Raw genomic sequence first — 19518 nt, 5'->3', positions numbered from 1 at the left:
ATTGAATTAATCGAAATGACGTTAATAACCTAAAAAATATATAATTGAACCAAAGATAGATAAAATAAAAATTAAATAAAATATTGAAAATTCGATTAATCCAGTTAATTAGATTTTTTAACTATAAACAAAATGAAACTTTTTATTTGGCTTATTTTCATCCATCGTCCTTGACTTGTGACCTTTTTTTATCACTGACGTCCCTAAACTTTATTTTCGACCTGTAAACCCCCTGAACTTTGATTTTCCGATCACAAAAGTCCTTTTGCCCAAAGAATGACTAAATTGCCCCTAAAATGTGTAATGACAAAAATAAAAATCTAACCTAATCGAATCAAATCCAAAACCACTTAATTAAACTTAAAACCACGTAATTAAATTTAAAATTATCTAACCAAACCTAAAATCATCATTTTTATTAATATAAAATTAAAATCTAATTATACCCTCCGCTCCACCGCCGCCACTCTAGCCACCGCAGCTCCGGCCACCGCCATTCCCTCCCTTCCTCTTTCAATCTGGCTTTGTTTTTCTCCATGGCCGGACTCCATGACTTGAAAATTCCAGTCATGGAAAAAAACAGAGATCTATTCTTCCCTAAGGGAAGAACGATCTCATGTGGGAAAGAAAATATGTTCTTTCCCACATGGGGAAGAACGACTGTTCTTCTCCATGTGGACTCGCTTGAGGCGAGCAGATCTACTCGCCTTCAGGCGAGCAGCTCCACCCGGAGTGGCAGGTGGAGCGACGGTGGCTGATGGATGGATTGAGGGTGAGTTTTAAATTTAGTTGGGTTGGTTGGAGTGGTTTTGGTTAGATTTTTATTTTTTTATTAGGGGTAATTTAGTTATTTTTCGGATAAAAGGACTTTTGTGATCGGAAAATTAAAGTTCAGGGGGTTTACAGGCCGAAAATAAAGTTTAGGGACGTCAGTGATAAAAAGCTCAAAAGTCAGGGACGACAGATGAAAATAAACTTTTTTTTTATTTTGACCATATCCATCAGATTAATCAAATTAATCAAAATTTTTAATTTAATATAAGCAATTTATATTGATTAATTTGATTTAACTGAATTCTCAAGAGATGTTTATAAAAGTACCTAAAAAATAGAATACTTACAAAATTGGCTTAATTATTTAAAAACCACCCATCTTGTAATTTTTTTTCATTTATACCATAACCTAGGAAAATTTTCAATTGTACCCTACTTTCAATTTTTATGTTTCATTTGTACCCTAAAATTAAATTTTTTGATAATAATTAATTTAAGGATGAAAATATTAAAAACAAGATACATAAATGATTAATATTAACGTTTTATCAGAATATAGATTAAAAATGAAGAATTAATTTAAACTCTTTTTCAAAAGAAAATAGGTCAATTTAACTCATTAGGGTAGAGATGAAACATAAAAAATGAAAATAGGGTACAATTGAAAATTTTCCTAAGTCATGATATAAACGAAAAAAAATTACAAAGTGGGTGGTTTTTAAGTAATTAGGCCTACAAAATTTAAATACTTTTCCACACTGTGTTCCATAGTTTATTTCTTAATCTTGCACTTTGACTTCCTGCATCAAATCCTTTTTCAATATGTCTTTTAAAAAATAATTTCAAACGGTTTTTAAAAATATAATTTGCTACCGTTTAAAAACAAAATCATTTCTAAAACAATTTTAAATGGTTTCAAACAATTTTAAATGGTCTATAATCGCTGTTTACAATCATTTATAAAAAACAATTTTTAAATGGAATTCCTAACAATTTGAAATGATTTCTATAAACAACTTAAATATAGTGTTTTAATAAATTTAAATACTTTTCCACACCGGAGTAGTTTTGGCAAATAAGTTAAAAATAAAGTATGTTCAACAAATAAAATTAAAAACAGTTTCCTTTTTAAATTTTAGTTTTTTTTTCTAATAATTATAAAGAAAGAGTGTTTGTAGGAAAAATTAAAACAACAATCTTAACAGTTTTACTATTTGAATTATAACTCGTTGGCTAGATTATCAGTTTCTAATCACCCTCTCCGATGAGAACTGTATATTTGTATCTAACTCAATTACTTTATCATTGGTTCATTAGTGGTTTGTTACGTTGTTGTTATCAAGTATATATCAGCTTGTATATATATGCTTTTATACAGCTCAAAGCAACATCATTATTCTTCTCAATAATATTTCCCGCACAAGAAACAAATATTTTTATTTGAAATTATTGACACAACTCAAATATACAAACGAGTTACATACTAATGTATTTTATGACACGTAAAAAGTTGTTGGATGAATCTGATGTATTAACACGACGATGATTCGTAAGTTTGTATATATGTGATTTGATGAATTTCATTTCTGTGATTTGTTTGTGTGCAGAAACTCGAGTTTTGCAACGGAACACGCAAAAGGTAATAAATGAGTAAATAAGCTTAATAGCTCGTCTCCATTCACCATTTTTGTCGGTATGAACATCTATGTAGATGTGAGAAATTCTTAAGTATACTCAGTGACGTGTCGTAATTTTATTATTCAAAAGGTGTAAATAAGTAACAAACGAATTTATAAGATTGTTATTATTTTAATGATGTATGGATTTAAATAACGGCCGTTACGTAACGTAACGGCCGTTATTTCTAGGTTTCTGAGGTCGCCGTTACCGAGATCTCCGTTACATTACACCTATTTTTTATTTTGGCTAGTAACGGCCGTTACCACCGTTGTATAACAGGTAACACCGATTTCACACCGTTACCTTTGAGAAACGGCCATGGAAGAGGAAAAGAAAGGAGAGGTGGAGTGGAGTGGAGAGGTAGAGTGAAATGATTGATTTGAAGGGAGCTGCAGTGTGATTTGAAGGGAGCTGCGCAGAAGGCCACGTGAAGAGATGGGAAAAAATTGGGTGGGTAGATTTGTTTTGCTATTTTGTTTATAAGTGGGAGTGGGACAATATGAGTGGAGTAGTTGTTGATATATGCCAGTAAATAATTCAATTTCAAAAGGCCAAATATTGTAAAAAAGATAAACCTTTTACAAAAGTTTCACAAAAGTCCTGACCTTTCAATTTTATCGATTTTGGCCAAAAACTGATTATTTGGTTTCACAAAAGTCCTGACCTTTCAATTTTGTCGATTTTGGCCAAAAATGGATTATTTGGTTTCACAAAAGTCCTGACCTTTCAATATTTGTCATGCCACATAGACAAATTGAGATCAAATTGAGAGTTGGCCACAATTGAAACTAAATAATTTGTTTTTGGCCAAAATCGACAAAATTGAAAGGTCAGGACTTTTGTGAAACTTTTATAAAAGGTTTGGCCTTTTTACAACATTTGGCCATTTCAAAATAATGAAAGTTAATTATTTTCGTAAAATTATTGATGTCTTCAGAAATAATTGGAGAAAAATGACAAATTTAAATAGTGAATAAATGTTTTTGCTACGTACTATATATATGTGTCATTTATATGTAACTTTACACACCGAAAAATCAGTTACGAATAAGCTATTTCACTGTGCTATTATATTGTTTGAAGTTTCTAGTTCAAAACAATAAATACAACTTTTTGTATATTTTTTGTTTGCCTTTTCCTATGAATAACTTTTTATTATTATTACAAAAATTAACGTATATTCAACTCTAATAACAACAAATTAGTAAAATATGTTTTTTTTTAACAGTTCTTTTTATTAGAGGTTTGTATATTAAAATATCAGTTTAATTCTTTAATTTAATGTTAATTTCACATACTTTACAAAAAAAATTTAAAAAAATGCGCTTCGGTAGACCGTTACACAACGTTACGGCCGTTACGTAACCTTTACCGTTATATACGGCCGCGGCCGCGACTGCGGCCGTTACCGCGATTTAAATTCATGATATAATATGAAGCTGGAGTACGGTAGGGGCAGAGGGAATTTCCGGTGGAGCGGTGAAATGCGTAGAGATCGGAAAGAACACCAACGACGAAAGCACTCTGCTGGGGGTTTAGTTCACAAATAACATGATAAATTGAGTTTACATATATCCTTATAAAATTTGACTTTTGGACCAATTGAAGTTTAAAAATCTGTTTATATTTTTTCCTATTAGTGTATATCCCTTTTGTCCTTTTTGCTCTATTTTAATTGTAGTGTCTTTATTTGGAAAACAATAAAATATGTCACATGATAATCATTTTTTCTTTTCTTTTATGTTCCTATTTGTCTTTTTTGACAAGATGAAAATGAAATTGCCCCTTATTATAAAATAGCAAAGAAAAAACAAACATGCTCAATGTACAGATTTAACATAACTTTTCCTTTTACTTTTCAACTTATTTATTTGATATGTTTTTTTTAACTGAGATATTCAGCGGGATTAGTCTAGATCAGTTATATTATTAAAATTTAATTTTTCTAATTTAACATAATTATTTTCAACTAATTTATTTTTTCAAACATATTTAACATACAGAAAAGAATATAATGAACACCATATTTTATTATTGTTTATTAAATATGCCAATTGAATACCCCAATATTTTTTTAAAAAGTTTGTATTTTAATTTATGGAATAAAATTGGATTTGCAATACTACTTTTGTTATTATTTTGAATTTATATTAATAATTAAAATGTTTTAATAGTATAGTTTTGTCTATTTTAAATTTTTTAGTTATTAACTTTTATACTTATAATACATTTATGAAATTATGATAATATTTATTTTTTTATATTTTTTCTATTTTATAAAATCTTCTTTAATTTGCCATCGTATTTAACTATGAAATGTTTTCTTAAAAATATGAACAAATGTAAAGCCATATCAGTGATGCTTAAACAAATTATGAATCGATTTTTGCTAACCTAATATAGAAAGAAATATTTAAAGAAGAAAATATAGGCACCGTTTCGATTGAAGGATTTAGAAATCGATGGATTTAACAAAATCAATAAATTTAAAATTCATGGAATATGAAATTGGTGGATTTGCAAATTCCATCGTTTGGATAGAATCTAAAATCAATGGATATATAAGGATAATTTTGGAATAATAAATCCATCATGTACAAAAAAATGGTGGATTTCCACCTCCTAGCTAGGTGGGAAATCAAATGAATAATTTTAGAGGATGGTGGATTGAAACAATCGATGCATTCTAATCACTTTTTACTATACCAAACGATGGATTTTATTCAAATTCATGGACTTTAATCATCCGAATTTTCTCAATTCAAACGGTGCCATAGAGCATTGTTTGTAATTCGCCGAATAAATATGTTAAAATCAAATTACAAAACTTATTATTTATAATAATACATTCAAGCCCTTTTTAACTTTTATGAAGTAAAATAAACTCGCTTTCATCTATAAAGACCATTTTTTAAAATAAAATAAAAAAATTAATTAAATGTTAATTCAAAAATTAAATTATCAATGAAAATTTAAAAATTTTTTCTAACCAAAAGCAAAAAAATTCTTGTATATCATATTAAATATTTATTTGTGAAATTTTGAATATTTATTAATTTTTTATTATTTTTCCGACGGCGAAGCGAGAGTTTCGTACTAGTAGCATATATAGTTAAAGTGTTTCCAGTGCATTTGCATGTCATGGACTCAAATCCCATCTCTATAAATAACATTTAATAAGAGAAATTATTAGGTAGACCAAATCTATCATGTCATCCGTAGACTAAGCTACTCATAATGCAACACCTTATTAAAATGATGGCAATATCGTAATAATTTTGCAATAAATGCATTCAAATTTTGATAGTGATATTACGATATTGCCATCATTTTAATGAAGTGTTGTATTATGAGTAGTTTAGTCTACGGATGACGTGCTAGACTCGGTCTACCTAAAAATTTCTCCATTTAATAAATTGAGATTCTAGTAGTCGGTATCTCATTTATATTATAAAAGATATGTCTTCACTGTTATTGACCTTATGGCTCTTCAATGAAGTCTTTAAATTTCAATTCTGATTCATAAAATCCTGATAATGAATTCTGAAGGTTATTGTATTATATTCAAGTTGTAGTCTTCATATCAAACTTTATTTCGCTATAAAATGGTTATTTTTTGATATAAAGGTGACTTGGATTGATTTCTAAGGCTACGTTTGGATAGCTATGAACTTGGATTTGGAATTTTGCCATATTCTTAGTTCAAAATACGAGTTTATTGAATCCGGATATGAGTTAAATCAAAGCCTACATAGAGAATTTACAAGTTCGTGTATGAATTTGCAATTAACCCTTCTTTTAAAGTGCGTTTAAATAGCTAAGGATTTATGTTTTGATTTCGATTTCGATTTAGATTTTGACCAAATTGTTTATCTGAATTATGAATTATACATTTGGATTTGAGTGAAACTCAAACTAATGTTAACATATTTACATTCACAGGGCTATCCAACGACGGAGATAGGAGGAGGTATAAAAGTGTCATGACCTCTTCTAAAATTTCAAAATTGTAAAAGTTAGTACCAATATTTTTATGTTTTACAATTTAACTCCCCCTAATTTTTAAGATTACTGTTGGGGATTTTACTCACCAACTTGTAATAGAATGGACTATAAGTCCGGATTGTCGAACCCACAGGGATGAGAGGTTTAATGAGAATGAAATATGATTTTGAACTCCAATTCGGATAGCAAACGAGTGATTGGTTTTTCGATTAACAACTACGGAAATTAAACTTAAGCAATCAACTATTCAACTATAAAAGCAAACAACAATCAACAACTAAATGATAAGAGGATTGAAGACAATAAGATTAAAGTGTTTGAGGGTTGATACTAGCTAATTAACATTGCAACAAACGGAAATGAACATCATGGCATTCAACAAGAACCGAGTTGTTTCTAAAGCATCGTTCCCGCTCTCTCGAGCCTCAAAGAACAACAAAACCACCTATCGAGCAACCAATTAAAGCTTAACTCACTCTCGTGATACTAAACCTAATCAATTAAACAACAAGCAATGATTAATCCAACTCAACGGCTACCTAATCCCTAACCCGCTCTCACGGTGTTATGACTTAGACTTCTAATCACATATGTCTATCTATTTAACCACCTCTCAATGCATTAAACAAACACTAATCATGCTTTAGGAGATCAATCTAAAACAAGCATTAAGAACAATGATTAAAACATGTTATTCAATCCATACATACAAATCCATTCAAAGCAACATTTAAGAGTTCATATCAACCCCCCAAACATGGGGGTTTAGCCAAACATGCTAAACATCACTAATAACTACTAAGCAAATGGAAATCATATTGAATAAATACTTACTTGGAAGAATTGAATCAACAATAAAGACTTGTATTAATAGATAACTCTTGTTCAACACAAATCATAAAGCTCCAACACCACAACAATGGTGGAAAAGATGGAGGCACAAAACCCTAAAACTATTCTACTCCTAACTAAAAGAGACAACTACAAAGAGAACTAAATGATGTAAAATGTTGTCTATCAATCTTCTACCTAATTTGGAGATAATGTTGTTTTTATAGTACCCACAAAAGAGGAAAGGAAAACATCAACTACAAATGTGTTGGGCCCAAAATGGCAAAGAGAATCAAGCCTTGTTGTGTTTGAAATCAGAAATCTCCCTTTTTTCAAGCCTAAGCTCGAACCAAGACACTTAGAATGGAGGAGTGTCTCGGTTCGAGACACTATAATCTGCCTCCAGACACATTTGTCTCGAATCGAGACACATATCACACTTTGGTGTCTTGGTTCGAGACACCCTTTGCTCTGCAGAACCGCGATCTTCGAAACTTCATAACTTGGTGTAGAAATGTCCGATTGAGTCGATTCTTGAACCGTTGGAAAGCTTGGGATGTCTACTTTAACTTTCATAAGGAATACAAATTCATTTGAAGCTTATAGCTGGTTCCAATTTGCCAATTAGTGCAGCAGGGTCGGCTTTTCAGACTTGTAAATGAGCTTTCGCCTGTTTTCCGTCGACTTTTCCATCTTTTGTACCAAAATGCTTCTGCAAAGCTCCCAAGTACCTGAAATACTAAAACATGTAATAAGGCACTCGGAATACTATAAAACCATGACAAATCATAATAAAAGCATACGGAAACGACACTCTAAATAGGAGTAAAATACTCCTATCAAACCTCCTCACACTAAATCCTTGCTTGTCCCCAAGCAAGAAATGAATCTTACTAAAGCTACAAGATTAGCGACCTTAACGAATTGAACAAATGTCACAACCATACTCCCGACCGATGAAAACGTGAAGGCAAAACATCCAATGCCAACAACTAAAAGGCATGCAAACAAATGATGTATTCAATTATAGCGACGTGTTCCTATGATATTGAGGCTACAACCGTGTCAATGAAGCGCTACTCAAAACAATCATGCATTACAAGCATAGGCGGGACATGCGAATTAACTCAAAACATGGCAAGCATGGTATATCAATCATAGGCATTAAGCAACCATTTTCTCACAAGGTTTCACTCTAACGCTCAAGTGTTTTGGGTATGCAAATTAAGCACAGAAACATGCGGGAATCCACCATAGGCTTGCTCTTAGTCCGCTCTCCACTACTTAGTTCGGTAATTGACTACTCATCATAGGGACTTTTGAAAGGTTGTAACTTGGTTAAGGGTTTGGGTAGGAAATTTGGATACTTGGCTAAAATTTAACTTGAACAACAAAAATGCTTCAATCACTAACAATGATCTAAACTCTGAACTTTTTATAAGTGAACTACTTCCTTTTTCCATATGCCTTTATCTTTCTTTTTCTCTCTTTTTTTTTATTTTCATTTTCTTTTTCTATTTCTCAACTTTCTTTATTCTTTCTTTCTTTTTTTTTTCTTCAAGGCATTAACTTATATTTTTGGCACTTGTTCACTTTTCTTTCTAATACATCGAGCTAGTATCATATTTTTCTTAATTTTAAGTTTTTCAAGTTAAATCCGGGTTTTTAAAGAGGTAAATTGTTGAAAGGTTAAGTGTGTAGTTGTGTGGTTAGTCAAGAAAAGGTTTAGGCTCAAAATTGTGCTAACTAATGGAAACGGGGTAGGCTTTTAAGTTGTCTTTTGAATTGTGTGATCCTAATGCCATAGTCATCTAAGTTGTCAACACTCAACAATATAATCTCAAACGGACATCGAGCAAGTTCTAGAAATTCCGACACTTATACACAAAAACAATAGGCTCGAATATATTAATCAAAGAAGTGTCATGCATATAGTTACTTAATTCCTATGAAATCATGCCAATTATGTCCATTTTTTTTTTGAATTTAACACAAATTTGCCGAATTGAAACACATATCATGCATCCGCCTCATGTTCAACAATCGTGCTAGAGTTGGTCAAAATTTAACAAATGGTAGCACCCTAATATCATCAAAACAAGTCACACAAATTGACTTTCATTAGGCAAGCATACACTATTAATTGTTGACAAAAGATGCAAACATTCAACATTTTCATTAACCGGGGAGTACATTTGTTGGCAAAACTTCAAAAACGCTAAAATCACTAATCATGTTTATCACACTACAAGCCAAAGATTTAGTGATCAAAGGGAGACAACAAAAACTACCTAACAAGGCATTCTACTCCAATAAAAATCCATCAAACCAAAATTCGTACAAAAGCATTCAACAAGCTTGGAACTCGAATTTTTGGTTTGAGGCGACACAACACAACATAAAAAAAACGACATAAAAGCATAAACACATAAAAACAACCTAAAACAATCTAAACACAAACGAGATTCAATTTTCCAACCCTCCTCACACTATTTCTAAGCAATGCCCTCAATGCTAAGAAATAAAACATATATGAAAATTGCATGAGTTTGGGTTAGAGAATCAAATCTTTTTCAATCAACGCAAAATAACCTAAATGAAATACTAAAAATAAATAACAAAAGATAAATGACATGAAAAGAAATCGAACCTCTCGGGATTGCCTCCCGAGTGCGCTTTAGTTGGAGTCCAAAGCTAGACTCTTCTCGTAAGGTTGTTAAAAATACAACCTAACATGTGGAAGCCGTCTTGGTAGCATCTTCTCCCACTTTTTCCTTGTTGGCTCCTTCAAATACAACTCCAATAATATAGAGTATGCCTAAAAAAAAGCCGTCTTGGTAGCCGTCTTGGTAGCATTGAATTTTTATTTTATTGTCATACTCCTTAAAATAAAGAGTTTGGCAATTATAAAGAGGCATTTGGAGATGCTCTTGGAGAAATAAACTAATTTTTTATTTTTAAAACGAACATGTTTTTTTATCATCCATCACTTCCCTCCATTTTTTCCTTAATTTTAGGAAAAGTAATCTCTGCTATTTTATCGCGTATATCAAAAACAATTCTAGCTAAACCAATTCTGCCAATTCATTATCGTGTTTACTGTTCATTATTTCGGTTTATTTTCATTTTTAACATGGATTTGCAAGATTCCATGGATGAAACAGGAACATTAATTTCAATTTCAATTTTGAATTTTCAACCCAACAATGAAAATCAAATAATATTTCTATTTTTAGCAATATTTAGAGTTTCGTTTTTCTATTCCATCTGAAACAAATTCTACCAATTCGAAAAGACAATATAGCAATCATTTTATCGTAGAAGAAGATCTACATTCTGTGTCACCGTGATTAAATATTAGTATATATGCTTTATAATGGAAAGAACAAAACATAAAACGTATTGGACAAGATTATGTAAGCATTTTTATAAAAACAAATATTTTGAATCCAAACGTACACATATTTCTTGATGAATTGTTGGTCAACAATTCAGTAAGCTTTACAAACTTGATCACTAGAGTGGACTATAGGTCCAAATTCTCAATCCGACTCTGTTCCTCACCTGAATAGATATAAATCAATTATTTGATCCTTATAGAAATCCCCATATTTATCATTAATAAAATAAAATAAAAAAAATATTTACATAATTGATTAGAATATATCATAAGATGCATATATCTATAATTGAATTGGCTGGAAATTAAAATTTAATTATTAGACTATATTTAAAATTAGTTAAACCCTAAAAAAATATCAAACTTTTGCGATTTTTTATCAGTTATGACCAAATCTTTCAAAATTAGCAAATATAACTCGATTTTGTGTGTTATATTTGTTTTATAGCCAAACCGGTTCATATTTTTTATAGTGATTAGACCTTTTATTATGACATAACACGCAAATATTTGGTATTTTATTATAATTAAAACTTTTTTAATCTTATATAAATGATTGTCATGTTGGCAAAAAATATCGATTTGATTCGAATTTGGCTATAAAAGAAATATAATATGCAAAAACGGGCTATATTTGCTAGGTTTGATCATAGCTAAAAAAATCGCAAAGGTTCGATAATTTTAGAGGTTTTAAAATTTTATCTATAAGTTTTATCTTTTTCGTATCTAATTTTTATATAGTTACAACCCCCAAAACCCACAAAACCAAACCGTTTTAAATGGTTAACCTTTAATGATTAACGGTCTAAAATTTTAGGTTTAAGTTTTTAATTTAAAAAATCATACTACTATGAACCGGTTTACAAATTATCTTCATGGACCGGTTAACCGATCCATACCCGCCCTACACAATATTGTATTTATAACTATATTTATTTTTTCTTTATATAGGTTAAAAAAAAATTCAAAATTGAATTTAAATTAAAATAATAGATTAAATATATTTTTGTTTGGTTCAATTTTAAAATTCAAACATTTAATAGATTTGTGGTTAAAAAAGGTAAAATTTAAAACAAATTAGGAATATACGGAAGTTATATTTTTAGTCAATTAAAATTTATTAATTTATTAATAAATTTAATTATACATTGAAGTAAAAAAATATTTTAAACTAATTTTAAAGAAAAATAAAAAATAGGTATAAATAAATTATAGTTTAATAAATAATTGTAAACTATTTCTCAAATTAACAGGGATTTTTAATGATTTTAAAAAAATTGTGAAAGAAAGATAAATTGGTAAATTGAATTTAGTTATCGATAATCAGATTCTTTGACGAATTCACTAACATATTTAATTGACGGAGTGAATAATAATAAATTTGATCAATGTTAGAATAAAAATAATTAATTTCTTAAAATTATTATTAATCCTACTTCCAATATGATTGTTCATCTTTTTCTTTGTTTTGTGCAAATACTTGTCCATTTTTTGTTAATCACAATTCTTAAAATTAATTTTACTAAAAATTTATTATTTATTTTTATTATTTAATAAAGAAAATTAATTGTAATTATTAAATTTCTTAAAAGTTTCATAAAAAAATTTAAAATTTTAACTTAGATTGTTTTAGTGGAAAAGTGGATAACTATATTAAGATAGAGTGAAATTTTCTTTCACTTTCTCTCTCAACTTTGCTCCTCCTTTTCTCTAATTTTTTTTTCTACTTGTCCTTTTAAAGAGTGAGAGAAAGTGATTTCCAATCTTGATAGGAAAATCATCCGCCCAAATTGATTTTCATGTTTAAGATTTTTCTTGTTCAATAAGCTCTCCGGAATTGAGCTCATCGTGTGTATGGATAGACTTTAGGCCTATGTTTTTTTTTTAAAAAAACCCGATCTTTTATCCACTTTTCAATTCTTCACTGACGTTGAAAATTAGTCAATTTTATCCCATTTTATATTTTTTCATTTCAATTGTACCCTAAAACATAAAATTGATCTTTTTTTTATTTGGCAAAAGTTCAAAAAAAAAATCTAAAATTGACCCTTTTTGCATTAAATTAACTTTTCATATTAAATTGACCATATTTGAAGAATTTTTTTAAACTTTTGCCAAATAAATAAAAGTCAATTATATGCATTAGGGTACAATTGAAATGAAAAAAATAGAGTAAAATTGACAACGTCAGAATAGAATTAAAAAGGAGATGAAGGGTCGGAATCTTTTATGACATTAAGTCTAAATTTTATTATTAAAGTTTTTTGTTAAATAATTTCTCCGGAATGGAGTTATCGTGCGTTTGAATAAATTATTATGAAGATATTTGTTGTTAATATTCTTAGTTTTTTTTAAGTTTTGTGGTTGATATTTAAAGATCATATTTTTAAATTTTATTATATAACTTTCAATTATTTGTATTTCAATCATGATCAATTTTATTTTTAGAAAAAAAAAAATTAGGATAGAGTGAGTTTTAGACATAAGGAAAATGAGTAGATATGCTTGTATCAAAGCTTTGTTTGGTTCTAAACAATAGAGAAATAATATGTAATAAAAAGTTAAACTTACCAAAAACAGAAAGATCAGAAAACATTTCTTCTATGCTCGCCAACTCTTCCTATAAAACAACTCTTCTCATCTCTCCTATTGCCAACTCTCCCAAGCTCACTTACTCTCAAAAAATGGCATTATACACCCACATCTTCAAAAGAATCACACAAAAACCCAAACCCAAATCTTTTCCTTACAATTCAGTCCCTACATTCTCATCTTTTTCTACTACGAATTCTGCTGCTACTTGTATTGATGATCCTCCTCTGCCACAGATTCCTCCATTTGATTATACGCCGGAGCCATACAAAGGTCCGCTGGGTGATGAGATTCTCAGCAAACGAAACAAGTTTTTGGGGTCCATTCTTTTTCACTATTATGAAAAACCAGTCAGTTTCTATATTTATCATCCTTTATCAAATTCTTGCATTTATACTATTTTTTATCTTTTCATTTTTGTCAATAAATATGAATTATTATTACTTGAGAAAACAATTCAGATATGAGACACTGACTCAACATAGGAATTGTTTTAACTGTTAACAAATGTAATTAATTAACCGCCACTTTTTTTTTTTTTTGTAAAAATAGAAACTGAGGAGTATACTATAAAAACACATATATTTTAGAGGAAATTACACGATTCGCCCATTTTAAAAACGTACTTATAAAAATATTTTAAATTTTTCAAAAGTTACACTTTCTGATTGATTTATTTTTTATTTTTATGAATTCCGACTTAACTTCTTAACTATTTTTGATCTACTTTTAGTTTTTATTTATAAAAATACTGGATTAAAAAAATATAAGGAAAATGCTAAAAATACACCATGTGAGTCCGGTGACTAGTCGCCAAAATTTTGCCCGGAAAAATGTCTGGTTAATGGCGGTCAATGGGTGGTGCGTTCATTGTCGATCAGTGGATTGCTGATTTTTGTTGACTATTATATATGACTGTATTTCGAGTGTTTTAGGTGTATTTTAAAAGTATTTTTTTTTTATGTTTTTTAGATATTTTTTAGTATTTTTTTAATCCAGTATTTTTATAAATATATATATATTTTAGGTATTTCGAGAACTATTTCCCGTACCACTACCATTGTTCTTATAATTTTATTTTTCCGGATAGTTATATATAATTTTTATTTATATTTATGTCAAAAAAACAATTAAAGACAAAATTTATATTTCACTTTTTTTAATTAAGTGTTTTGACTTACTTTGACTAAAACGAAATTGAACTAAAAGATTAAAACGTTAACAGAAATAAAATTCGATGATGATATCGTTTACCTTTAAAAAAGGAGAAATATAAGATTATATTATGTTATATGTGAGAGATATAATTGTGCATTATTTTTAAACAAGATACTATTTGATTTTAAAATAAATTTGGTTTAAAATAAAAAAAATGTACGGATCGCTATCAATGACGGAGCGAGGGGGGACCCTTCCCAACTCTTAAAAATTATCTAAATTAATATATATATGAACTGTTTTTTTTCTTTTTTGATATTTGTCTCCATCTTATTTCTTTATACAGAATGCAAAATGCAATTTGGCTCTTTTAATATGGAAATTGTGTCTTTATCATTGATTGTTAGGTTGTTTGTGTAGTTGAATCTTGTTGAAGGAAAAATGCAATATTTATTTGATGAAAATGGAAGGAGATATTTGGATGCATTTGCTGGAATAGTGTCGGTGTCATGTGGGCATTGCCATCCTGAGGTTTTGAAGGCTATAATTCAACAAACCAAGCTTCTTCAGCATACTAATACTATTTATTTGCATCATGCTGTTGCTGATTATGGCGAGGCTTTAGCCGCTAAAATGCCCGGGAATCTTAAGGTCTTTTTTTTAAGTTTAATTAATAATTATAATTAAACCGAATAAATACAAGTATTAAGAAATTTAGTAAATATATAAAATGAATAATTCCATGACAACATATCACATTTGTCTTTATTTAATGCAGTGCCTTTGTTCTCTTTTAAATGTAATATACAATAGTTAATGAGGGTTCATATGTCATTTTATCATTTAAGTAACAAATGACTGCCTATAATTTAGGACAAAAAACATTGAAATAGTGTATATCAATTTGGGACATAAGGAATATAATTAATGGGACTGTTGGTGAAAGTTAATTACCGTAAATTTTTTGGTATTTGTGAATTACATACTTGAATGATGTTTAAACTGTGTCGATATATTTTACATTGGTATGTACATTTTATCAAATAAAACTAACGTGACAAACTGGCTTAAGCAAATTTTAGAAATAAGCCGGTACATAAGCTACTATGTTAGAAGCTACAATTAAAAATCATAGTAATAAATTAATATAAATTAACTAGGCACCAATTTAAAATTCAATGCGAAAATGAAGTACCATTTGTACAATTCATTTGGTTATTTACCAATGCATGTTGCAGGCTGTGTTTTTTGTAAATTCGGGGTCAGAAGCAAGTGAATTAGCAACGCTGATGGCTAGACTTTACACCGGTAATCTTCACATGGTCTCTCTAAGAAATTCATATCATGGTGGAAGTTCTAGTACCGCCGGCCTAACCGCTTTAGGCATGTGGAACTACGCTATACCGCAGGTTTGTTTACGTATACGCATAATAGCCGTAGATAATTTATCGACATATAAGGGTTCGAACTAACACCAGATCTCACATGCTAATTATTTTTGCAAAGACATGTTGCAGGGAGATGTTCATCATGTTATAAACCCGGATCCATATCGAGGAGTCTTTGGTTCGGATGTTCCTAAATATGTCAAAGATGTGGAAGATCACCTTGAATATGGCACTTCCGGAAGAGTTGCTGGATTTATAGGCGAAACAATTCAGGTTGAAACTTGACAATGATGTTTTATTTTCAACTTTCGGGTTTGCTATGTTTCAATTCGCTTTAAAAACTTCAATTCGTATCACTATGTTATCAAAAATTAAATATTTTATTAGAAGCTATGGTATCTCGTTACGTTTAAATGTGATATGACGACCGAGTGAATCATGCTCTTAAAATATATTGTCACGTCGACCGTCAAATTAGTCCCGACGACATAATTTAACATTAGTTAAAAAGTGTAGGGATTTGGAGGAGTAACTGAAGTGGCACCTGGATACCTGAAAAGGGTTTATGAGCTTATACGTAAGGCTGGTGGTCTGTGCATTGCTGATGAAGTTCAAACTGGATTTGGTCGCTTAGGAAGCCATTTTTGGGGTTTTGAGGCACATGGAGTCATGCCTGATATTGTTACCATGGCCAAGGTTTTTCCATCACTTTTCATTTTATTTTTTCATTCAGTAAATTTATGATTGTCATTTCATTTTAATTTGAAGCAAAGGTCGATCAGGTTTCTAAACTTGTGATTCGTGGTTAAATAATACACGTTCAACTATTTTAATCAATTGGGGATAACATTTTATATTTTTATGGTAACTAAAAATAAAATCGGATCATTTTGGACTTTGAACTTGTTTATGTTGCACAATTTTATCTTTAATTGACTTAAGTACACACAGTGTTATCTTTAATTGATCAAAATAGCAGATGATAACCAATGGGAGTTGGTCCAAGTGGTAAGCGGCTTGGTATCGCTTAAGCAAGGTCTCGAGTTCGAGTCCTTGTGAATGCAGAAAATTTCCACTGGCAGACTCACCCACCATGCCAGGTGCGCGACGCGGGTCGGATCCGGATTAGTCAAGGCGAAGCCTTGGAAACCGGATGGGCTTACCAAAAAAAAAAAAAATAGCAGATGATAAATTATTTGTCCTCGAATCACAAGTTAAGTGACGAAAATGACCATTTACTCTTTTACTTTGTATCAAAGAGTTACAATTTTTTTTTATTTCATTTGATATAACAATCGGGATAACATATTTTTAAAATATACTACACATCAGTCACCGTATCTATATAAAAATAGAATTTTAGAATATGTTGCCACTCAGGGGCGGAACCAGGGCTTGCCCAAGGCGGCCTTACCCCTCAACTTTTCCTTTTGATAAAAAAACATTTAAATTTTTTTGTTTTTACAAAAAATAAAATACTTTTGACTTCAGAGTTTTTGTATGGCCCCCTTAACTTTGTTTTAAATCAAAAAACCCCTTCAATTTTTTTAATATATAATTATTAATTTTAAATTTTTGTGTAATTTGGTCCCCTAAAACTCAATTCTGCTTTCGTCCCTATTGACATTGATTGATACGTCAACTTGGTTTGATTTAAAAGATTGAAAATACTCTGACTAGAAATTAAAATTAAATTTGATACAAAATAAAATTTTAATAACTTAAAACATATATTAACAGTTTGATACCAGTCGGAGTTTTAATCTAAAATTTGAACTATAAATATTGAGATAAGAGTTGACAAGTAAATGATGTTGCATTTAGGGCATTGGCAATGGTTTACCATTAGGAGCAGTGGTGACAACACCAGAAATAGCGAAAGTGATGGCGAAAAATGTTCAATATAGTACATTTGCTGGAAATCCCGTGTGTTCAGCCGGGGCTCATGCTGTTCTAAGAGTGCTCGAAAGAGATAAGCGTCAACAACATTGTGCTCAAGTCGGTTCCCACTTGATTACCCGCTTGAAACATCTTCAGCAGAAACACGACAGTAATTTCGATTATATCATTAATTTATTTTCTCATTTGTTTGTTCATATCGATGATGTCTTCAATGTTTCATGATGTTTCAGTCATCGGAGACGTGAGAGGGAGTGGCTTAATGCTGGGGATAGAACTTGTGACAGACCGAAAAGCAAAGACTCCGGCTAAGGATGAAACTGGAGTTGTGTTTGAGAAACTTAGAGGTAAAAAAATAAGGGTTAATTGCAAATAAAATCACAAAATTTAGCGTGATTTGCAATTATAACACGAACTTTGAAACTTTGCAATATCAATTACCAACTTTCACTTTTTGGCAAATTGAAACACTGACCAATCATGTAAAGCATGTGTACAATGTTCACGTTAGTATTTTTTTAGCTCGGTGTTTTGATGTGCAAAAACTGAAAGTTAGTAACTGACGTTGTCAAATTTTAAAGTTTGTGTTCAATTGTAAATCACATTAAAGTTCGTGATTTAATTTGCAATTAACCCTAAAAATAAAACTAAGAAAATATTATTTATTGAATCAAAACTTACCCCTCTCATAAAAATTCTACTATATTGATTTTTTTTATGTCAATGGTATTTACTATTAATTTATTTTCTGATCAACTAGTGTATCATGATATTTTACTAGTAATAATTTATTTGAAAAGCTGTATTAGCAAAATAAACAAATAAAATTTACCAGTTACACAGAATCATAGTTGCTTTCAATACAAAAATATTAAACTAAATAGTTAAAAATGATATATCTTAATAATTTAAAAAAAAATCAAGTTTTAGAATTTGACATGGTTTTCTATACAAAATTAAGAAACTAATTATCCATAAATATTTTTGAACTGCAGAGCTGGGTGTTCTAATTGGGAAAGGAGGACTACATGCTAATGTTTTTCGAATAAAACCACCAATGTGTTTTACCAAAGATGATGCAGGTAATACTAGCACTTTATCTCATACTCATACAGACATACACAATATTTTTTAATAAATTAAACCCTATCATTCGTATATATTTAATTTTTTATTTTCATTTACTATTCAAAAATTTGTTATTTCTATTTTTATTCTTTCCAATTTCTATTCAGATTCCAATTTCGATTTCAAATTTTAAAATAAACATACTCTTATTATTAGTATGTGTTTTGTGATTCATTATCATGATCGAATTGTATATGAGGTTTTTTCTTTAATAAAATCTACAATCATAGTGTTTTGATCAATTTGATGTGTACAGATTTTCTTGTGGATGCTATGGACTATGCAATGTCAAAGCTATGAGGATCTTATCTCTTTTCAACACTATAAATCTTTGAATGTAGAAATCAAAAAAATAAGGATCAATTTATAAGCAGAAAGTACATTCTACTAGCAAATGTAAGAAAATAATAAATTTAAGAAATGGAATTGATTTCTCAAACTCTTTTTTCAGAATAAAATGAAATTGATTTCTCACATAGCCCTCAAGTTTTTATCCATACTATATAAATCTATATTTATACTTGTTGAATATTAAATGTAATGTAGAAAAATATGAGTAGAATAAGAAAGATATAAGTGAAATTGACTACCTAATCCATTGCCTTTGATGCGGTATCTGGCGCACGGTTCTATTATGATCTTCATGAATGTATTCTCCTATAA

The 19518-nt window shown here is 29.7% G+C and overlaps 1 protein-coding gene across 1 annotated transcript; it reads left to right on the top strand.

Moving 5' to 3' along the window:
* Positions 1-13184: 13184 nt before the first annotated feature.
* Positions 13185-19294, top strand: LOC126657672 (alanine--glyoxylate aminotransferase 2 homolog 1, mitochondrial-like). The gene is made up of 9 exons (XM_050352403.2): positions 13185-13632; positions 14861-15091; positions 15679-15849; positions 15958-16101; positions 16345-16524; positions 17653-17878; positions 17961-18074; positions 18723-18809; positions 19112-19294. The coding sequence occupies exons 1-9, from the start codon at positions 13192-13194 to the stop codon at positions 19153-19155; spliced, it is 1638 nt and encodes a 545-aa protein (XP_050208360.1). The 5' UTR covers positions 13185-13191; the 3' UTR covers positions 19156-19294.
* The last annotated feature ends 224 nt before the right edge of the window (positions 19295-19518 follow it).

This window comes from Mercurialis annua, linkage group LG7 (genome assembly GCF_937616625.2).
Source record: "Mercurialis annua linkage group LG7, ddMerAnnu1.2, whole genome shotgun sequence".
Classification (NCBI taxonomy): Eukaryota; Viridiplantae; Streptophyta; class Magnoliopsida; order Malpighiales; family Euphorbiaceae; genus Mercurialis; species Mercurialis annua.
The sequence above is the reverse complement of the archived record's forward strand: the minus strand, read 5'-3'. Positions and strand labels throughout refer to the sequence as shown.

Coding starts and splice junctions, on each gene's coding strand:
- LOC126657672 (XM_050352403.2), top strand. CDS start 13,192: ATGCTTGTATCAAAGCTTTGTTTGGTTCTAAACAATAGAGAAATAATA. Junction 13,633..14,860: donor TTCACTATTATGAAAAACCA/GTCAGTTTCTAT, acceptor TTGTTTGTGTAG/TTGAATCTTGTTGAAGGAAA. Junction 17,879..17,960: donor TCTTCAGCAGAAACACGACA/GTAATTTCGATT, acceptor ATGATGTTTCAG/TCATCGGAGACGTGAGAGGG.